A 23,172-nucleotide genomic window follows, 5' to 3' on the forward strand; every position below is an offset into this window, starting at 1 on the left:
TGTGTGTGTGTGTGTGTAGGTTGTGTGTGTGTGTGTGTAGGTTGTGTGTGTGTGTGTGTAGGTTGTGTGTGTGTGTGTGTAGGTTGTCTGTGTGTGTAGGTTGTGTGTGTGTGTGTGTAGGTTGTGTGTGTGTGTGTGTAGGTTGTCTGTGTGTGTAGGTTGTGTGTGTGTGTGTGTAGGTTGTGTGTGTGTGTGTAGGTTGTGTGTGTGTGTGTGTGTGTGTAGGTTGTGTGTGTGTGTGTGTAGGTTGTGTGTGTGTGTGTGTAGGTTGTCTGTGTGTGTAGGTTGTGTGTGTGTGTGTGTAGGTTGTGTGTGTGTGTGTAGGTTGTGTGTGTGTGTGTGTAGGTTGTGTGTGTGTGTGTGTGTGTGTAGGTTGTGTGTGTGTGTGTGTAGGTTGTGTGTGTGTGTGTGTAGGTTGTGTGTGTGTGTGTGTAGGTTGTGTGTGTGTGTGTGTGTAGGTTGTGTGTGTGTGTGTGTAGGTTGTGTGTGTGTGTGTGTAGGTTGTGTGTGTGTGTAGGTTGTGTGTGTGTGTAGGTTGTGTGTGTGTAGGTTGTGTGTGTAGGTTGTGTGTGTGTGTGTGTCGGTCTGTGTATGTTGTGTGTGTGTTTGTGTCGGTTGTGTGTGTTTGTGTCGGTTGTGTGTGTTTGTGTCGGTTGTGTGTGTTTGTCGGTTGTGTGTGTTTGTGTCGGTTGTGTGTGTTTGTGTCGGTTGTGTGTGTTTGTGTCGGTTGTGTGTGTAGGTTGTGTGTGTGTGTAGGTTGTGTGTGTGTGTAGGTTGTGTGTGTGTGTAGGTTGTGTGTGTGTGTAGGTTGTGTGTGTGTGTAGGTTGTGTGTGTGTGTGTGTAGGTTGTGTGTGTAGGTTGTGTGTGTGTGTGTGTAGGTTGTGTGTGTGTGTGTGTGTGTAGGTTGTGTGTGTGTGTGTGTGTGTGTGTAGGTTGTGTGTGTGTGTGTGTGTGTAGGTTGTGTGTGTGTGTGTGTAGGTTGTGTGTGTGTGTGTGTAGGTTGTGTGTGTAGGTTGTGTGTGTGTGTGTGTAGGTTGTGTGTGTGTGTGTGTGTGTAGGTTGTGTGTGTGTGTGTGTGTGTAGGTTGTGTGTGTGTGTGTGTAGGTTGTGTGTGTGTGTGTGTAGGTTGTGTGTGTAGGTTGTGTGTGTGTGTAGGTTGTGTGTGTGTGTGTATGTTGTGTGTGTAGGTTGTGTGTGTGTGTGTGTGTAGGTTGTGTGTGTGTGTAGGTTGTGTGTGTGTGTAGGTTGTGTGTGTGTGTAGGTTGTGTGTGTGTGTAGGTTGTGTGTGTGTGTAGGTTGTGTGTGTGTGTAGGTTGTGTGTGTGTGTAGGTTGTGTGTGTGTGTGTGTAGGTTGTGTGTGTGTGTGTGTAGGTTGTGTGTGTGTGTGTGTAGGTTGTGTGTGTGTGTGTGTAGGTTGTGTGTGTGTGTGTGTAGGTTGTGTGTGTGTGTAGGTTGTGTGTGTGTGTAGGTTGTGTGTGTGTGTAGGTTGTGTGTGTGTAGGTTGTGTGTGTAGGTTGTGTGTGTGTGTGTGTCGTGTGTGTGTGTAGGTTGTGTGTGTGTGTAGGTTGTGTGTGTGTAGGTTGTGTGTGTAGGTTGTGTGTGTGTGTGTGTAGGTTGTGTGTGTGTGTGTGTGTGTAGGTTGTGTGTGTGTGTGTGTGTGTGTGTAGGTTGTGTGTGTGTGTGTGTGTGTAGGTTGTGTGTGTGTGTGTGTAGGTTGTGTGTGTGTGTGTGTAGGTTGTGTGTGTAGGTTGTGTGTGTGTGTGTGTAGGTTGTGTGTGTGTGTGTGTGTGTAGGTTGTGTGTGTGTGTGTGTGTGTAGGTTGTGTGTGTGTGTGTGTAGGTTGTGTGTGTGTGTGTGTAGGTTGTGTGTGTAGGTTGTGTGTGTGTGTAGGTTGTGTGTGTGTGTGTAGGTTGTGTGTGTAGGTTGTGTGTGTGTGTGTGTGTAGGTTGTGTGTGTGTGTAGGTTGTGTGTGTGTGTAGGTTGTGTGTGTGTGTGTGTAGGTTGTGTGTGTGTGTAGGTTGTGTGTGTGTGTCGGTTGTGTGTGTTTGTGTCGGTTGTGTGTGTTTGTGTCGGTTGTGTGTGTTTGTCGGTTGTGTGTGTTTGTGTCGGTTGTGTGTGTTTGTGTCGGTTGTGTGTGTTTGTGTCGGTTGTGTGTGTAGGTTGTGTGTGTGTGTAGGTTGTGTGTGTGTGTAGGTTGTGTGTGTGTGTAGGTTGTGTGTGTGTGTAGGTTGTGTGTGTGTGTAGGTTGTGTGTGTGTGTAGGTTGTGTGTGTGTGTAGGTTGTGTGTGTGTGTAGGTTGTGTGTGTGTGTAGGTTGTGTGTGTGTGTGTGTAGGTTGTGTGTGTAGGTTGTGTGTGTGTGTGTGTAGGTTGTGTGTGTGTGTGTGTGTGTAGGTTGTGTGTGTGTGTGTGTGTGTGTGTAGGTTGTGTGTGTGTGTGTGTGTGTAGGTTGTGTGTGTGTGTGTGTAGGTTGTGTGTGTGTGTGTGTAGGTTGTGTGTGTAGGTTGTGTGTGTGTGTGTGTAGGTTGTGTGTGTGTGTGTGTGTGTAGGTTGTGTGTGTGTGTGTGTGTGTAGGTTGTGTGTGTGTGTGTGTAGGTTGTGTGTGTGTGTGTGTAGGTTGTGTGTGTAGGTTGTGTGTGTGTGTAGGTTGTGTGTGTGTGTGTAGGTTGTGTGTGTAGGTTGTGTGTGTGTGTGTGTGTAGGTTGTGTGTGTGTGTAGGTTGTGTGTGTGTGTAGGTTGTGTGTGTGTGTAGGTTGTGTGTGTGTGTAGGTTGTGTGTGTGTGTAGGTTGTGTGTGTGTGTAGGTTGTGTGTGTGTGTAGGTTGTGTGTGTGTGTAGGTTGTGTGTGTGTGTAGGTTGTGTGTGTGTGTAGGTTGTGTGTGTGTGTAGGTTGTGTGTGTGTGTAGGTTGTGTGTGTGTGTAGGTTGTGTGTGTGTGTAGGTTGTGTGTGTGTGTAGGTTGTGTGTGTGTGTAGGTTGTGTGTGTGTGTGTAGGTTGTGTGTGTGTGTGTAGGTTGTGTGTGTGTGTGTGTAGGTTGTGTGTGTGTGTGTGTAGGTTGTGTGTGTGTAGGTTGTGTGTGTGTGTGTGTAGGTTGTGTGTGTGTAGGTTGTGTGTGTGTGTGTGTAGGTTGTGTGTGTGTAGGTTGTGTGTGTGTGTGTGTAGGTTGTGTGTGTGTGTAGGTTGTGTGTGTGTGTGTGTAGGTTGTGTGTGTGTGTGTAGGTTGTGTGTGTGTGTGTGTGTGTGTGTGTGTGTGTGTGTGTGTGTAGGTTGTGTGTGTGTGTGTGTGTGTGTGTGTGTGTGTGTGTGTGTGTGTGTAGGTTGTGTGTGTGTGTGTGTGTAGGTTGTGTGTGTAGGTTGTGTGTGTAGGTTGTGTGTGTAGGTTGTGTGTGTAGGTTGTGTGTGTAGGTTGTGTGTGTAGGTTGTGTGTGTGTGTAGGTTGTGTGTGTAGGTTGTGTGTGTGTGTAGGTTGTGTGTGTAGGTTGTGTGTGTGTGTGTGTGTAGGGTGTGTGTGTGTGTGTGTGTAGGGTGTGTGTGTGTGTGTGTGTAGGGTGTGTGTGTGTGTGTGTGTAGGTTGTGTGTGTGTGTAGGTTGTGTGTGTGTGTGTGTGTGTGTGTGTGTAGGTTGTGTTTGTCAGTACTAAATGGTGACTTTCAGTAAGGGTGTGTTTGTGTATTGTGCAAAGGCAGGACTGTCACCCGTTCTGTTCCTGGACTATATTTGGACAATTGGTCACTTTTGACAGCCAGGCTAACAGTCACACAGGCTGATAGTAAACTGGCCTTTATCTCACTCTGACTGCCGTTTTGACAATCTGTGAATTGGATACTATTCTGTTCTGTGGGGACTTTCCCTTCATTTTATTGTTGACAGCAACAATTCGATTTTGACACTGCAGTCTTACTTTTTTTTGCGAAGCAATGCTTCTGCCAGGTTGGAGTATGACAGGTATAGAAGGTGTTTGTAGTTGTTGAAATCGTTTTGATTTGTTCATTTGTATGAGTGTTTTTCCTTTGGGGACAGTTTCTTGTCAAACAAGCACAACAGACAAATCATGGCTGAAAGTTACTGAGAGAACAGGTGTAGAAACCACGCCTTCTAAACTACATTTTTCTCCCATTAGACCTGGTGTCGCTGTTCGACCTGGAGAATGACCTCCCAGACGAGCTGATCCCCAATGGGGACCTGGGTGGCCTGATGGGCATGCCCTCCAACGGTGCCCCTGGCGGGGGGGGGGGAGTGCCTGGAGGAGGTCCCCGGGGCCTGGGCTCCATGGTCCCTGACGCTGCCGCCAAACACAAGCAGCTGTCTGAGCTCCTGAGAGCGGGGGGTGCTGGGTCCGGTGGCATGGGCCCCATGATGGGGAAAGTCCCTATGGGCCAGGGCTCGCCGAACCAAGCCCAGAAAGGAAACCCCGCCAGCGGGCAACAAGGCAACGGCTCCATGGCGGGCTTCAACCAGGCTATGATGAACAGCCATGGACACGGGATGCCGGGCCAGGTGATGAACGGGGCCCTGGGGCCGGCAGGACGGGGCAGGCTTGGGCTGCAGCAGTACCAGGTCCAGGCCATGCAGGGGGCTGGGGGGGGCGTGGGGCCGGGAGGCAGCAGTGTGCTGGCTGAGACTCTGGCTCAGGGAGGAGGGCAGATGGGAGCTCACAACACCATGAACGCCCAGCAGGCTAGCAACATGAATAAGGTGAGTGTTGGTGCATGTACTGTCTGTTTTCTGTCTGGCTTCACTCGGGACCTAGGGTTTTGACTAGTCTGGTCAGGAAAACTCATTGCCATGGCCTATGATTTGTGATTGTAAAACTGGAGTAAATGCATTGGTCATTTATATATACAGTACCAGTCAAGTTTGGACACATTTACTCATTCAAGGGTTTTTCTTTATTTTTACTATTTTCTACATTGTAGAATAATAATGAAGACATCAAAACTATGAAATAACACATATGGAATCATCTAGTAACCAACAAAGTGTTAAACAAATCAAAATATACTTTATATTTGAGATTCTTCAAAGTAGCCACCCTTTGCCTTGATGACAGCTTTTGCACACTCTTGGCATTCTCTTAACCAGCTTCACCTGGAATGCTTTTTCAACAGTCTTGAAGGAGTTTCCACTTATGCTGAGCACTTGTTGGCTGCTTTTCCTTCACTCTGCGGTCCAACTCATCCAAAACCATCTCAATTGGGGTTTAGGTCGGGTGATTGTGGAGGCCAGGTCATCTGATGCAGCACTCCATCACTCTCCTTCTAGGTCAAATAGCCCTTACACAGCCTGGAGGTGTGTTGGGTCATTGTCCTGTTGAAAAACAAATGATAGTCCCACTAAGCGCAAACCAGATGGGACGGCGTATTGCTGCAGAATGCTGTGGTAGCCATGTTGGTTAAGTGTACCTTGAATTCTAAATAAATCACTGACAGTGTCACCAGCAAAGCACTCCCACACCATCACACCTTACTTTTAACAAGGCAAATCTGTTAATTGAAATGAATCCCAAGTGACTACCTCATGAAGTTGATTGAGAGAATGCCAAGAGTGTGCAAAGCTGTCATCAAGGCAAAGGGTGGCTACTTTGAAGAATCACAAATATAAAAATGGTTGGTTACTACATGATTCCATATGTGTTATTTCATAGTTTTGATGTTTTCACTATTATTCTGCAATGTAGGAAATGGTACAAATAAATAAATGTTGTGTCCAAACTTTTGTACTGTATATTTATCTTTTAATTTCATTATATTCATCCAGGCTTGACACAGATGGGAAATGATGTCCTTGCTTTACTGTGTCCCATAGTCTTCCCGTGCTCTGGGAGCAATGCTTTCTAAATGGCTTGTTCATGGCATTGTCCGTTTCATGCGTGCTTTGCATCAGTACATCTGTCTGTCCAGATAGGAAGCTTGTTGTTGGTTTGGTGACAGAATCATCGGTCCTGCTCATATCTCTGTTGAGCTATTAGTTTCAAAGTCATGTCTCTGTTTGGAACAGGGATTCCCTGCTCATATAGACTGATCTCTTGATACTCACTGTGGGTGTGAGTGAGAATCAGTGTGAGTGTGCATTGTTCTTGTACTGATTGAGCGCTATAATCCCTGTTGGTCAGTACATGTACACATGCGTCTGTTGGTCTCTCTGATGCATCGTTGTCTCCCACCCACCATACGCACAACCATCTGTAAGCTTACCTTGGGATTGTTGGAGGAACAGGACACCCACCTGGGGTGTTGAATACACCCCTCCAGGACAGCAGAAGTGACCTTTCGTAGCATGTTAGGAGCACAGGCTGACCTTCGAACAGTCTTTTCCAGTAACGGGATTTTGCCTATAGCTACTGGAGTCTCCATAGCGGATCAATGCTAACGTTATCTACTGGATTCCCTTGCTTGGCTAGCTGGTTGGAGCTACTGGAGTCTCCATAGCGGATCAATGCTAACGTTATCTACTGGATTCCCTTGCTTGGCTAGCTGGTTGGAGCTACTGGAGTCTCCATAGCGGATCAATGCTAACGTTATCTACTGGATTCCCTTGCTTGGCTAGCTGGTTGGAGCTACTGGAGTCTCCATAGCGGATCAATGCTAACGTTATCTACTGGATTCCCTTGCTTGGCTAGCTGGGTGGAGCTACTGGAGTCTCCATAGTGGATCAATGCTAACGTTATCTACTGGATTCCCTTGCTTGGCTAGCTGGGTGGAGCTACTGGAGTCAGCCTGCTGTCAGCTCTGAGGTCTTCTAGTGTATTGGGTGTATATGTGTTCCCCCGTCTGTCTCGCTTGTAGGTAAGGCTGAGGCTAAAGCGTGGAGAGTTAAGCACATATAAATATATTTCATTTGAATTCTATGGTTAGGCCTGTAACTTGATTACAGCTTGGTATTTCATTAATATCCCATAGACTTAGGCCTACTATTTACCTGCTTCGAGTTGCTTTGCAATGTGGATATAAGTGGGTGAAGGGAGATATACTGATGACAAGTCTGAGAAAGCATAGTAGTGTGCAGAGAAAGACGAGCTTTATATGTTGATTTGTGGAAAGTGCGTGGTAGTTGTGTGGTAGTGCTAGTTTCAGGGATGTCTACTGGTCTTATCTGCTACTGTTGTGGCTTGACAGGAAACCAAGGGGAAACCAGCTTGCTAGTTCATACACACTCGACACATGCAGGCCGTCACCACATAAAACAAACCCCCGGGGCTCGCTGACACGCACTTGAGTGTCTAGCATTGCTTTCTTACACAATACTGACAGGGAGTAATATCATGTCTCCAGTTCTCTGCAAATGTTCCATAGTTAGGCCCCAGCAACAGTAGCAGGGTCAACCCTGGGTGTATCTTCACCATCTAACCTACTGCCAGGAGAAAGAGGGATTTGAAGCCGTGGAGGATACTGTGTACATGCCATGGTACGTTAGTTAGGCTGTGGTTGCTAGATAAAAGAGCTGGCTCTGGCAGTATTGACATTGCACAGCTGCCACAAGACTAACGCATGCTCCTGAAGTGTGGCAGACACCAGAGTGTCAGTCCAGCATTCTTAGTATCTGTATGAATCAGCAGCGGGTTTGGGGTCAATTCCATTCGTTCAGACAGTAGACCAAACAAAAATCTTCATTCTAAATGTTTCTAATTGAAGAGAAAAGTAATTTAAGTGTACTTCCTGAATTGAAATAGAATTCATCCCCACATTGATGAGCAGGCGTGCTTTACATACAGCACCCCCCGCTAGCTAGAGGACACCTACTGTTGCCATTCACAGAGATGTGGTGGTCTGTGAGAATAAGTAGGACGTTTCAGTAGGCACAACAACAACATGAGACAACTTCTAGTAAAAAGAGGGGGAAGGGAAGTGCTGCTAAGGTACACAATAGTAGATTTTGGAAGGTGTTCTTTGGTTAACCTCTCTGGTACAAGTGGGATGCTAGCGTCGCACCTCGACAACGGCCAGTGAAATTGCAGGGCGCCAAATTCAAAACAGAAATCCCATAATTAAAATTCCTCAAACAAGTATTATCCACCATTTTAAAGATACACTTCTTGTAAATCCAACCACAGTGTCCGATTTCAAAAAGGCTTTACTGCGAAAGCACACCATGCGATTATGTTATGTCAGCACCTAGTCACAGAAAACCATACAGCCATTTTCCAGCCAAGGAGAGGGCTCACAAGTCAGAAATAGCAATTAAATTAATCACTAACCTTTGATCTTCATCAGATGGCACTCGTAGGACTTTGTTACACAGTACATGTATGTTTTGTTCGATAAAGTTCATATTTATATCCAAAAATCTGAGTTTACATTGGCGTGTTATGTTCAGAAATGCATTGTCTCAAACAAACATCTGGTGAAAGTGCAGAGAGCCACATCAAATAACAGAAATACTCATCATAAACATTGATAAACGATACAAGTGTTAAACATACGAATAAAGATACACTTCTCCTTAATGCAACCGCTGTCAGATTTCAAAAAAGCTTCACGGCGAAAGCACACTTTGCGATTATGTTAGGTCAGCACCTAGCCATAGAAACCCATACAGCCATTTTCCAGCCAAGGAGTGTCACAAAAGTCAGAAATAGCATTAAAATTAATCACTTACCAAAACCTCCTTTTTGTCCAGTAATCAGAATGCTTAAGGTGTGTGCACTAAGTCCAGACAAAGTTTTTAAAAAGTACAATAAAAGTTAGTAGAAACATGCCAAATGATGTTTAAAATCAATCCTCCGGTTGTTTTTGTTATAAATAATCAATAATATTTCAACCGGACAAAAGCTTCGTCAATAGGAAAGGAGAAACAAGAAAGGCGCGTTCCCGATCAGGCATGGCTGATGTCTGGAAATTTCCACTGGCCACTGATTGAAAGTTCTGTATCTCCCTCATTTTTCAGAGTAAACGCCTGAAACAATGCCTAAAGACTGGCCACATGTAGAGGAAGCCACAGAGCTTGTGAACTGGGTCCTAAGCCTTTGTATGGTGGATAGGCTTTCAATTGAAAAACAGCCTTTCAAAATAATAGTACTTCCTGGTTGGATTGTCCTCGGGTTTTCGCCTGCCATATCAGTTCTGTTATACTCACATACATTATTTTAACAGTTTTGTAAACTTCAGAGTGTTTTCTATCTAAATCTACTAATTATATGCATATCCTAACTTCTGGGCTTGAGTAGCAGGCCGTTTAATTTGGGCACGCTTTTCATCCAAAATTCTGAATGCTGCCCCCTACCCTAGTGAAGTTAAAGGGGTACATTGGTCATCCAAAAAACAAGGAGGACCAAGGCACTTCATATAATGAATTAAAATGCCTTTATTTGTATGGCATGTTCAATGAAAACAAAGTTTAATAAGTCCGGTGCGTTTCCTCTGCATGGCCTTTGTCAGGGAGTGCAAAGAAATGATAATACAATGTCCTCTTTTGAACAGGTTTTCCAATAAGCTCTGATTTGAAGAGGGAGTGGTTACAGAATTCATTGGACAACAGCTAGTAAAGCTATACTATACACATTAAAAAGTGAAATACTGTACATATGTTATCAAAAAATTCACTTCCTAGCAAGAAGCATCAGAACTCCTAGAAAGGTAGTTCTAACCTTAAATATGACTGGACAACGTGCCAAGAATAGGAGAGCTGTCTATTCCATAGTACACTGGAACACAGCAAAACATAGACAACAGTCTAAACATAGCTGAGGGCAATAGAGCAAAATGTCCACTAGATGACAGAAAATGGACCTCTCACTACCTTACAGGAAAGGTGAGAAATCCCTATCTTCATTTAAACCAGGTTACTTAGTGGCCTGTAGTTTGTAAATACAAAACGTTCCCTTTGGTTTAGCTGTTTAAGATGGTCCCCTTTTCTAATAGAGGCCGGAACATGATCAATACCCATAACTTGTAGGGAGGCAGGTTGCCATGGTGTAAGGACTTGTAGTGCCTTGCCATGGGGTAGTCTTCATTGCCTACCCGTATGGCGTACTTGTGTTAAGCTAAGCGTTCTTGAAGGTGTCTTTTTGTCCATCCAATGTAGAACACCTTGCACTGTGGACATTCCAATCTGTAGTTGCAGTTAATGAAATGCTTGACTTGATTCATTTTAGATGCTGTGTCAACAAAATACTTTTTCTGTACAATAGTTCTGCAATGGTGGCACTGGTTGCATTTTAAAAGAGCCTTTGGGTTCGTGGTCTAGCCATGAGACAACTATTTGAAACAGAGAGACAACCACAACCTTATGACAGAAGACCACTTGGTCTACCTTCGTTTTCAGTTTGAAACTATATTCTCAGGTCTCGGTCGTTGTTTCCGTGAGCTACAGTACTGCTACCAATGCCATTCAAAGAAATTCAAGTGGTACCCCCCTGGTTTGGTATAGGGCATGTGAACACTCTCTCTCATTCTCTATTTTGTTTTCTTTCTCATTCATTCTCTGTGAGTCCTCTTTCTCTCTCGCTGTCCCTCTAACATTCTCTTCCTCCGTCTAGTTTACCTTCATTCTTTCTCTTTGCTAATAGACTTGAAATTGAGCTCAGGTGCATCCTGTTTCCATTGATCATCCTTGATGTTTCTACAACTTGATTGAAGTCATCCTGGGGTAAATTCAATTGATTGGGCATGATTTGGAAAGGCAAACACCTGTCTATAAGGTCCCACAGTTGACAGTGCATGTCAGAGCAAAAACCAAGCCATGCGGTTGAAATAATTGTCCGTAGAGCTCTGAGACAGGTTTGTGTCGGGGCACAGATCTGGGGAAGGGTACCAAAAAAATTGTGGCCTCCATCATTCTTAAATGGAAGAAGTTTGGAATCACCAAGACTCTTCCTAGAGCTGACTTAGCAATTGGGGGAGAAGGGCCTTGGTCAGGGAGGTGCAAGAACCCGATGGTCACTCTGACAGAGCTCCAGAGTTTATCTGTGGAGATGGGAGAACCTTCCAGAAGGACAATCCGCACTCCACCAATCAGGCCTTTATGGTAGTGGCCAGACGGAAGCCACTCCTCAGTAAAAGGCACATGACAGTCTGCTTGGCAAAAGGCCCCTAAAGGACTCTCAGACCATTAGGAACAAGATTCTCTGATCTGATGAAACCAAGATTGAACTCTTTGGCCTGAATGCCAAGCGTCACGTCTGGAGGAAACCTGGCACCATCCCTACGGTGAAGCATGTTGGTGGCAGCATCATGCTGTGGGGATTTTTTTCAGCGGCCGGGACTGGGAGACTAGTCAGGATTGAGGAGAAGATTAATGGAACAAAGTACAGAGATCCTTGATGAAAACCTGCTCCAGAGAGCTCAGGACCTCAGACTGGGTCAAAGGTTCACCTTCCAACATGACAACGACCCAAAGCACACAGCCAAGACAAAGCAGGAGTGGCTTCGGGACAGTCTCTTAATGTCCTTGAGTGGCCCGGACTTGAACCTGATCGATCATCTGTGAAAATAGCTGTGTAGCTACGCTCCCCATCCAAACCTGACAGAGCTTGAGAGGATCTGCGGAGAAGAATGGGAGAAACTCCCCAAATACAGGTGTGTCAAGTTTGTAGTGTTTTACCCAAGAAGTTGCAAGGCTGTAATCTCTCCCAAAAGTGCTTCAACAACGTATGGAGTAAAGGGTCTGAATACTTTTGTAAATGTGATATTTCAATCTAAAACTGTTTTTGCTTTGTCATTTTGGGGTATTGATGCAAATTGATGTGGGGGGAAAAACAAGTCAATCCATTTTGGTATAAGGCTGTAATATAACCACATTTGAATACTTTCCGAATGCACTGTAAAGGCCTTTGAATGGGGTGTGGCAGTAAGTGCCAGGCGCACCGGTTTGTGTCAAGAACTGCAACGCTGCTGGGTTTTTCATGGGCCAGCATCCCTGTGGAATGCTTTCGACACCTTGGAAAAATGGGGGTGCAACTCAATATTAGGAAGGTGTTTCTAAGGTTTGGTATACTCATTGTAGATGTCAAAATTGCATGTTTTAAACCTTATTGGTCATATTGGAAGATCAAAATTAGTGTTTTTTTATTCATTCTAAAGAGATTGCAGCTGCGCACTTAACTATTATGTCCATGCCTGCAGCAGATCTTGCACCACCCGTTGGCTATGAAATACCGTAATTTCCGGACTATAAGCCGCTACTTTTTTCCCACGCTATGAACCTTGCGCTTTATACAATGACGCGGCTAATTTATGGATTTTTCCCGCTTTCACAAATTCATGCCGCCAAAAAACTGAGCACCGTCACATAATGTGACGTAAATCGAGCACGCTCAAACTTTCCATCATTCTGATTACGGTAGTCATTTTGTCACCCTCATCATGGCAAAGACACAGAGAAATGCATATGATGCAGCTTTCAATTTGAAGGCGATCGATCTGGCTGTTGGAAAAGGAAATAGTGCTGCTGCACGGGAGCCTTAATGAGTCGATGATAAGATGTTGGAAACAGCAGCGTGAGAAACTGACTTAGTGCAAAAAGACAACAAAAGTTTTCAGAGGAAAGAAAAGCAGATGGCCCGAACTAGAAAATGAGGCTTGGATGAGTTTGCCTCCGGATGAAAGTGAGGAGAGCGCAATGAAAACGATCCAACATCGGATGAAGCAATTCTGAGGCTATTCAACTCCGACACCAAAGGAGATGACTTCAGTGGTTTCAGTGCACAGGAGGAAGATAGTGACCAAGGACTTTCTTGGTAGGCTACTGTTTACTGCTATTTAAAAAAAAAAAAATGTTACAAGCCTGTTTCGTTAAAGCCTATTTATTTTTGTTACAAGCCGTGTTTCGTTAAAGCCTATTTATTTTTGTTACAAGCCGTGTTTCGTTTAAAGGCTGTGTAAAGTTCATTTGTTTCAATGTACCGGTAGGCACCTGCGGCTTATAGACACGTGCGGCTTATTTATGTATAAAATAAAATAAAAAATTAAATTCAGTGGGTGCGGCTTATATTCAGGTGCGCTTAATAGTCCAGCAATTACGGTAGTGTCTTCTATGTGTTCAACTCACATTGAGAAGCTAGTCAAGAAAGTTTAATGATGGTAGATGGATAGATACATGGATGGGATTTGGCAGCCACTCATGGGTAAATGTTTCTTTCATACCTCTGTTTCCTTATTTGCCTGTTTTTGGGTTTGGCAGTTATAACGATGGGGGGGGGGGGGCAAAGACCTGTTGAAATAAGTCACATTGCATCTGACTGCTCTCTCCTATTTTCATCCATTTCAATGAGCTCCTCCACAAGATCCGACATGTATAATCATCTACAAGTAACTTGTAAAACATACATTCATATCTATACCTAGCCTGTGTTAGAGATGGCGTGATTTGGGGAGGCCTCGTAATGGGCCACTTCCTCTTATCTGAACCACGGAAAGGCAGATGTCAACCGTCAGACCCGCCATTGCACGTCATTCTCCCCTTCTAGACAATTCCCACAGAATCAGTGCTCAAGCACTCAAATACTTTGGTATTGTGTGCAGTACGGAAACCTGTGGCTGTGCTTTACAGTGTTGGGGCCCAATTTCAGTTTAACCCAATAGGTTAGTTTAACGGTTTTACAGTCCCAAATCATACATTGTCCTGGTCCTTCTTGACCCGTTTTGAAACTCATGAACAGAGACCCGGTTCACCTCAGGGATTGTCCTAATCCCCTGTCTCTCTGTAGATGGGTATGGCTGGCAGTACTTTTGGGCAGCAGTACGGCCAGGGCGGGGTCCAGCAGCAGATGGGGGTGAACGCCCAGCAGCAGCTCCGGAACAAGGCAGCCCTTGCCAACAGCCTGCCCCCCTTCCCCAGTGACCTGAAAGGGGCCAGCAGCATGCCAAACCTGGTAAGTTCCTCTAACTTTGTAGAAAAGGAGAAACGCAAACCTGCGGTTAGTTTACATGAGGACCTGAACGGAGGGTTCTGGGAAAGGTCTGTTTCCATTTGGATCTCAAGCCTCTTCGTCTAGCCCCCTTAAACAGTTGGAATCCGATATCTGTCTGGAGGCCACAAAAATCAGCTCTCAGATCTGATGTGGTCCCCATGCCTTTGGGTTTCAGACTTGTAACCTTGCCCCTATCCTCTTGGTGTTCTCAGATATGAAAGTACTGACTATACAAAAGATACGTTGGAATCTCCACTGTTTATCAGAGGGTTAAATGAAGCCATCATCATATTAATGTGCACACCTACCTAGTCCTTTCAGATGTTTGAACACTGAAGAGATTAAACCCGTTGTCTCTAAAACCCATATAATTGACCCCTAGATCCTACATACTATGAGAGGATTGGTTGAAGCAATACGGTGAAAATTACCCCCTGCTTATCAATCCCTTTCAGATTTAGTCTCACGTAGTGACAACTCAATTGAAGTCTGTCCATTAGTCTCTGCATTGACTTTGAATAACGGTGCAGTTCTCAATGCCACGGTATTGGAACAATTATTCCGACATATTTCTCTTCCATCTCCAAAAGCCAGGCCTGGAATGCAGAATTAGAGATTGTTGGAAGGGGGAAACATTTGTGAAAAGGCACTCCACTCAGAATATTGTTGTGCAGAGAGAGAGAATGAGGGAAAGAGAAAAAGAGAGGGGTCTCTTTCAAGGCACTGAGTAAATACTGCATGCAAATCTCTCTCCCAGGAACAGGAAAAGGGCCTAATGAACTCATTACAGAGGAAATAGTTTAGTGTTTCTATTTTGGTTAAAGGTTAATGGAGTCTTATGTGAAATAGTTGGATGTTTACCAGGCCTTTTGGGGGGGGGGTGGTTTCTTTCTTTTTGATTCATTCATTGGCTGGCTCCCATTATTCTGTCTGGGAATCGTTCTTTCTCTGTTCACCACTCTTCCCCCTCCGCTCTTTGTCTTTCTCACACAAATGTTTTCCCTCTCTTTCTCCCTAATCAAACCTCACCCCGTTGATCTCGGCATAAATGCGTTTAGTCATTGTAGATCAGCTTTTCTTTTTCAAATTGTGAAAGTAATGTACTTGTATAAGTAGGCTTATTTACAGGGATTGGGAGATTCCATTTCAATATAAACAGTTCAGGGATCCAATTCAAGCGACCCAGTTCCAATTCAAGTAATTGGGTTCAAGCTAAGATTGAAATAAATCCAGTCTACCTCACTTATTTGCTGCGTTTCCTCCCAAGGCCCAGATGCAGCAGGTATCCTCCATGGGCCCTGGCGGTGGGGTGTCTGCGGCCACGGCGAGCCACACGGCCGACCCAGAGAAGCGCAAGCTCATCCAGCAACAGCTGGTCCTGCTGCTCCACGCCCACAAGTGCCAGCGGCGGGAGCAGGCCAACGGGGAGGTGCGGGCCTGCGCCCTGCCACACTGCCGCACCATGAAGAACGTCCTCAACCACATGACACACTGCCAGGCCGGCAAGTCCTGCCAGGGTGAGTGTCTGGGGAAGGGGGGTTGTGGTGTTGGTTGCTGCATAATCGTTGGGGGACTGAATATGATGTGAATATGATTGAACACACACTCGTTAATGTCCAACGGGATATCATTTTTACTCCATCTAGTGTAAGAGACATGTATATCTTCTCCTCCCCCCGTTTAGAAGGCTATAGTTTGTTGATTGACGTTGAAGTCAACAGTTGGTTACCTTTCTCTGTGCTGCTGTGCCCAAAGCCACTCTCCTCCTTCTCCATGGTTCCATCTAAATTAGTCTTTCCGCTATTTCCGCTATTCCTTGCATCCTATCTGCTCAACTACTTCTCAACCGTATTGGAGGAGAAGGTCCCTGCCATCTGACCTTCTCTGTGCGTTTTGAGGAGGAAGTGAAGAGAGGATTTGCAGAATTGAGGAAATATTAATTTGGGAAGAACCATTGTCTTCCATTCCCTCCCTCCTGTTTTCCCCTGTGACTGACTGAAAGCCTGCTCCAGCCTATATTAATAGTGAGGACACCAGCAGCTATAAATCCCGGGGCTTGTTTTAAAAGCCTGTCTGGGTGCTTAGGCCTAATGTAAATACTCGAGTGGCTTTAGTCTCCACACTGGGTCTGTCTGTCTGGGTGGCTACGGCGCTTTCCTCCCGCCCCGTGCTGCTCTGAACATTAAAGGGTGTCTCTAGGTCAATGGCCTCTGACCTTTAACCCCATGGTGCCAGTCATATTGGTAATGTGTTTTAACGGCTATGGGGTCAAATGAGGATATATGATGTTTTAGGTCTCATCCGGTTTTAATTGGGTTGTGCTGTTTACGTGTTTTTAAAATGGCTTATATTAGCGATTATTTGTTTAAATGGCCTTCTTGTTGTTTGGGTTTGCCGGTTCCAATTTTGTATTTGTTTGACATTTTGTGGTGAAATATGTCACGTACCTACAAGCCCTGTGACTTAATAGGGATAGGCGTCCCGCTAGCAATTCAAATAAATAATCCTAATATTAAACATTTATGAAAGTATCTTATACAAGTATCTTATATCATTTAAAAGCTTAAATTCTTGTTAATCTAACTGCATTGTTCGATTTACAATAGGCTTTACAGCGAAAGCATACCATGCAATTGTTTGAGGACGGTGCACCACAACATATTTTTCAACCAGCACAGGCTTCATGAAATCACAAATAGCCATTAAATAAATCACTTACTTCTGAAAATCTTCCTCTGTTTGCAATCCCAAGGGTCCCAGCTACAACATGAATGGTCGTTTTGTTAGATAAAATTATTCTTAATATCCCAAAAGGTCTGTTTAGTTGGCGCCATCGAATTCAGTAATCCACTCTTTCGACATGCAGACAAAGAATCCAAAAAGCTACCGCTAAACTTTGTTCAAACAAGTCAAACTACGTTTCTATTTAATCCTCAGGTACGCTAAAATGTAAATAAACTATAATATTTCGTACAGAAAGAAGTATGTTAAATAGAAAAGTGAAATTGGCAGGCGCGTGTCCTCTGTCGAGCGCGAACATAACGGATTTTCCGCTGAGATTCTTTGTACAAAAAAATTCCCAAAAAAAATTCCAGATTCTTATTCATTTTGTAAGAAACACGCCTGAAACCTTGAACAAATACTGTTGACATCTAGTGGAAGCCATATGAATTTCAATCTGGGAGCTAGAATTGCATAGGACCCAAAGCTTTCCATTTATAAGAGCCTGGGACCTAAAAATAAAATAATTTCGGTTGTTTTTTCTTTGGAATTTCGACTACCATATCAGTTGTGTTAAAGTCTCATACATTATTTTAACATTTCTACAAACTTCAAAGTGTTTTCTATCCAATGCTACCAATTATATGCATATCCTGGCTTCTGGGCCTGAGTAACAGGCAGTTTACTTTGGGCACGTCAGTCAGGCGGAAATTCAGGAAAATAGACCCTAGCCCTAAGATTATTAATGATAACTCAAATACTTGAGGATTTTCTTTAAGTAATATAAACTCTGGGATGAGACTTATTTGATGTTAGCAGGAGTAGAATGACTTTTATACTCTTGAATGAATCTTAACTTCCACTTAAGTTAATGAATTGATATCAGTAGGATTTTCACCACCGTGTGTCTCTAAAGCCCCTAATCATGCTGTTATTGGAGTCTTCCTCCTGAGCAATCACACCATTTACTTCCATACCCTGGGTCTAAATCAAATCTATTACAGCAATTATCTGACTGTGTGAACACAATGGTACCTTTCTGTTAGTCCACAGGGCCCATTAGGCAACAGTCACATTAGGCTTGGAATAGTTACTAACTTTCGATTTATGTTGTTTTTTCTTTGACTCTGTGATTTACACCATATACTAGCTTCTATGGTGTCTTGGACAGGAAGTGGTCTTCTTGTCATAGCTATTGTATGTGTTTTTCAATGACTCGTTGCCTTCTCTCTCCCTCTTCTGTCATCCCTCATATTTCTTGTTCTTTTTCTGTCTTTCATTCAATCTCCCCTCTTTCCTTTCTCTCATATTCTTCATCCCCCCCCCCCCCCCCCCCCCCTCTCTTCCTCTCCCTCTCTTATCCCTCTATCCCCTCAGTGGCTCACTGTGCGTCGTCCAGACAAATCATTTCTCACTGGAAGAACTGCACTCGGCATGACTGTCCCGTCTGCCTGCCGCTGAAGAACGCCAGCGACAAAAGGAACCAGCAGCGTGAGTACCTGTTTTCCCCTAGGACCCTTTAGTCCATCACACACGTGTGTGTGTAACGTTGGGTATTGTGCAATATCCTCCCATACAGGTGTAGTAGCATAGCCATTCAAGTAGATACACTGCATTCAGAAGGTATACATAACCCTTTTCCCACATTTTGTTGAGTTACAGCCAAATCCTAAAATTGATTCAATTATTTTGTTTCCTCCTCAATCTACACTCAATACCCCATCATTTTTGCTAATTTATTTTTTAAAACAAAATGGAAATATAGCATTTACATAAGTATTCAGACCCTTAATTCAGTACTTTGTTGAAATACCTTTGGCATCGATTACAGCCTTGTCTTCTTGGGTCTGACGCTACAAGCTTGTATTTGGGATGTTTCTCCCATTCTTCTCTGCAGATCCTCTCAAGTGCTGTCACGTTGGATGGGGAGCGTCGCTGCACAGCTATTTACATGTCTCTCCAGAGATATTTGATCGGATTCAAGTCCGGACTCTGGCTGGGCCACTCAAAGACATTCAGAGAATTGTCATGAAGCCACTCCTGCGTTGTCTTGGCTGTGTGCATTGGGTCATTGTCCTGTTGGAAGGGGAACCTTCATCCAGTCTGAGGTCCTGAGCGCTCTGGAGCAGGTTTTCATCAAGGATCTCTCTGTACTTTGCTCTGTTCATCTTTCCCTCCATCCTAACAAGTCTCCCAGTCCCTGCTGCTGAAAAACACTCTGACAGCATGATGCTGCCACCACCATGCTTCACCGTAGAGAGGTGAAGGTTGCCTCTGGACATGACGCTTGGCATTCAGGCCAAAGAGTTCAATCTTGGTTTCATCAGACCAGAGAATCAAACTTCTTCCATTTAAGCATGATGGAGTCCCCTGTGTTCTTGGGGACCTTCAATGCTGCAGAATGTTTTTGGTACCCTTCCCCAGATCTGTGTCTCGACACAATCTTGTCTGAGCTCTACGGACAATTCTTTCGACCACATGTCTTGGTTTTTGCTCTGACATGCACTGTCAACTGTGGGACTTTATATAGACAGGTGTGTGCCTTTCCAAATCTTGTCCAATCAATTGAATTTACCAAAGGTGGACTCCAATCAAGTTGTATTAACGTCTCAAGGATGCGAGTATTGTGTGTAGATTGAGTTAATGCTGTAAAGTAACAAAATGTGAAAAAAATCCAGGGGTCTGAATACCTTCCGAACGCACTGTAGATCAACCGGTTGTTGTCGCCCCTCAGCATTCATACAGTAATCGGTCTCCTTAGTCATTATTACATCTGCCAAATTACATTTCATTTTATATTTACATTTACATTTAAGTCATTTAGCAGACGCTCTTATCCAGAGCGACTTACAAATTGGAAAGTTCATACATATTCATCCTGGTCCCCCGTGGGAAATGAACCCACAACCCTGGCGTTGCAAGCGCCATGCTCTACCAACTGAGCCACACGGGACCACATTTTATATACATATTGTAGGCACAGATACAAAAACTTTGACACATTGAAATTGCAACAGATGCATTGCACACTAACACACTTGAGCTATAAATTATTTGCTATGTAAATCATATTTAATTTGTCACATGCGCCGAATACAGTGAAATGCTTACATTGTTGGTTAAGGGCTTGTATGTAAGTTAGAAAAGAAAAAAAAGACAATGTAACTGAATTGTCAACAGAGAAGCATGCTGAGCTGAGAGTGAGTGAAGTTTTTAGTGGTGCCACCTGCAGGCCTTATCCCTAGCTGTGCTCTGTGCTCGCTCTGTTCTGGCTCGCTGGCTATAAAGGATTCCTGTAGAATGCTGGGCCTGTAATCTGACACCCTGGGGGAGGGGCTCTGGAGTTTCTATCGGTGGGGGAGGGGCTCAGGGGGAGAACTCTCTCGGATTGGCCAGAAAACCAGTGACATATTTAAATCCCCCACAGAGGCATCCTGCATATTGTCTCTGCCGGTCACAGATCAACATACAGTGAGACATAGAGCAGTAGTAGGACCTTTGGGTGGAAGCGGATAAATATTATTTTAGATCATAAAATGTAGGCTTTACAATTTTGTTTTGTTTAACAACTATTGAGTTTTTATGACTTCTATGAGAGAAATAATTTACTTAATCTTTGCCAATAAGTAGATTGCTTTTCATCAACTGTAACATACGGCAGACCTTTTCTGGAAGGGCGTACTAATGATTTATTAACATAGGCCCAAGCCAAGTCCTAACTGTAGTTCTGTTTGTTGTCAATCAGAACTGGGGAAGAAAGGTGAGTTATGTGCAGTTGGGATTCATCACTAGTGTTCATAATTACTCACATCTCCCTCTCCACTCCCCCCCCCTCTTCAATTTGATACAAAAGTACGTGTATTGCCAAAGCAACAAGGTTTCTCTTTGAAATGTTTCAAAAATGTCTCTGCTCTCTCCAGCCATGCTGGGTTCGCCCGGCGCCAGCCTGCAGAGTGCCATCAATGCCACGGTGGGCACGGGCCCTCCCGGCAGCTCCCCGGGTTCCTCCATGAACAGTGGCGGTGCCAGCAGCGGGCACATCGACCCCAGTTCCATGCAGCGGGCCTACGCTGCCCTGGGCCTGCCCTACGGTAACCAGTCCCCTGCTCAGGGACAGGGAGGACCTGGAGGACAGAACACAGCCCAGGGAGGGCAGCAGCTACGCTCCATCAATGCACTAGGTAAGAATGTTGCTTGGTCTCATTGGCGTTTTAGGCTAGGTTACTGTAAAGCACTTGAGAGCAATAGGATAAGAGCATCTGCTGAATGACTAAATTGTAAATGTAAAAATGGGTTGATAGATGCATACGATTGATTCAACTGAATTTAATTTTGGGTTTGCAAATATGCACAACTTGAAATCCCAGAGGATGAAATCACAGACACATGAAATAGTTATTTAAAACCAATGATTTGTTGACTCGTTAATTCATTTTGGTATAGTTCTCTGTATAAGGGTCCCGTGTGATGAGTCGAAGGGGTATCGTGAGGGTATTGGTCACTGTTTTGGTGGTAATGCTGCCTCTGGTTGGCTGTGTTCTCTCCCAGGCACTAACATGAACATGGCCGGAGGAGGGTTGGGTGTGCCCTCAGAGACCGGCATGCTCTCGGACTCATCGCTCCCCTCGTCGCTCAACAAGTGAGTCCGCTCACCCATTTGGATTGTCTCTCTGAATTCTGTGCCCTAGATCACTCCAACTGGGTGGTACAAAGCTGGGCCCACTACAGTGTACAGCAGCAATCACCATTTTTACAATGAGCTCAAAGTATTGGGACAGTGATTTGTTTTGTTTTGTCCCTGTACTCCAGCACTTTGGAATTGAAATGATCAAATGAGATTAAAGTGCGGACCGTCAGCTTTAATTTGAAGGTATTTTCATCCATATCGGGTGAACCGTTTAGAAATTACAGTACTTATTGTACATGTTATTGTACATGTTCCCCTATTGTACATGTTCCCCTTTAGGGGAACAAAAATATTATACCAATTCACTTGTGTAGTCAAAAGTGTATTATTTGGTCCCATATTCCTAGAATGCAATGATTGCATTAAGCTTGTGACAACACATTTGGTGGATGCATTTGCTGTTTGTTTTGTTTGTTCCAGATGAGTTTGTGCCAAATAGAAATTAATGGTAAGTAATGTATTGTCATTGGAGTCACTTTGATTGTAAAAAGAATAGAATATTTTTCTAGAGACTTATACATTAATGTGGATGCTAATATGATTATGGATAGTCCTGAATGAATCGTGAATAATGATTGAGAAAGTTAGTTGCACAAATATCATGCCTTGACATGCCAACTTCTCACCATTACAATAATAGGGGAGTTTAGCATTTTATATCATACCTCCAAGACATGCTAACCTCTCACCATTACAATAACAGGGGCGGTTAGCATTTTTGTGGGGGTATGATATTTGTGCATCTAACTTTCTCACTAATCATTATTTACAGTTCATTCAGGACTATCGGTTATCATGGTAGAATCCACATTAATGTAGATGTGTTTAGAAGCATATTCTATTCTTATTTTCAAGTGACTTCAAAATGACACTACATTATTTACCATTCATTTTATTCAGACCCCTTCACTTTTTCTACATTTTGTTACATTACTACCTTATTCTAAAATGTATTAATTAAAAACATTTCCTCATCAATCTACACACAATATCCCATAATGACAAAGTGAAAACCATTTTATATTAAAAAAAGAAATACCTTTTAGAATTGAGACCTTTTTGCTATGAGACTGGAAATTGAGATCAGGTGCATCCATCCTGTTTCCATTGATCATTGTTGAAATGTTTCTACAACTTGATTCAAGTTTATTTGGAAAGGCGCACACCTGTCTGTATAAGGTCCCACAGTTGACAGTGCATGTCAGGAAAAGACAAGCCATGAGGTTGAAGGAGTTGTTTGTGTAGCTCCTAGGCAGGATTGTGTTGAGGCACAGATCTGGGGAGGGGTACCAAAACATTCTGTGTGATTCACGATATCTGTGCATTTCAAACAGTCTGCAATAATCGAATGAATTCAGGTATTGTGAAGTTATACCTATACTAAATATAAGCCTTCCACAACCATAAGACACACTAATAAGTAAATTATTTGATCAAAATAGTTGAACCTGCTTTTTGGGGGGGCGCAATCACTGATCTGGCTTTCAAGTCTGAAAATGCCCTTTTTTTGTTACAAATTGAACCAGAACCATAATGCACAATCACTAATAATGACTAACCTCTTGTAGCAGGCATTCTAGAATATTAACACAGGTCTCATCAGCAATCTCTCACACACAAGCCCACGTGTTAGTGTGTAGCCAGCTAATGTTTATATTTCAAGTTGAGCCAACGTGTATCTATTTGCTAGATAACAAGGTAGAACAGTTGAATTGTTATGAACACACCCTTCTGTCCGTCTCCTACTGTTTAAACAGCATGTTAGCCTGGCCACTTTGTTCCCTTCTGTCTGTCTCCAACTGTTTAAACAGCATGTTAGCCTGGCCACTTTGTTCCCTTCTGTCCGTCTCCTACTGTTTAAACAGCATGTTAGCCTGGCCACTTTGTTCCCTTCTGTCCGTCTCCTACTGTTTAAACAGC

General features: G+C 43.9%; 1 protein-coding gene across 1 annotated transcript in view; it reads left to right on the top strand.

The window, feature by feature from the left end:
* LOC129847145 (histone lysine acetyltransferase CREBBP-like) overlaps window positions 1-21,310 on the top strand; it is a 47,133-nt gene extending 25,823 nt beyond the window's left edge. The window contains exons 2-7 of the mRNA XM_055914960.1: window positions 4,119-4,693; window positions 13,641-13,805; window positions 15,112-15,361; window positions 17,943-18,056; window positions 20,486-20,746; window positions 21,114-21,310. Coding sequence (XP_055770935.1) covers window positions 4,119-4,693; window positions 13,641-13,805; window positions 15,112-15,361; window positions 17,943-18,056; window positions 20,486-20,746; window positions 21,114-21,208 — 1,460 coding nt within the window. The 3' untranslated portion in view covers window positions 21,209-21,310. The remainder of the gene's footprint in view (window positions 1-4,118; window positions 4,694-13,640; window positions 13,806-15,111; window positions 15,362-17,942; window positions 18,057-20,485; window positions 20,747-21,113) is intronic.
* The last annotated feature ends 1,862 nt before the right edge of the window (window positions 21,311-23,172 follow it).

Source organism: Salvelinus fontinalis, unplaced genomic scaffold (genome assembly GCF_029448725.1).
Source record: "Salvelinus fontinalis isolate EN_2023a unplaced genomic scaffold, ASM2944872v1 scaffold_0724, whole genome shotgun sequence".
In the NCBI taxonomy this organism is placed as follows: domain Eukaryota; kingdom Metazoa; phylum Chordata; class Actinopteri; order Salmoniformes; family Salmonidae; genus Salvelinus; species Salvelinus fontinalis.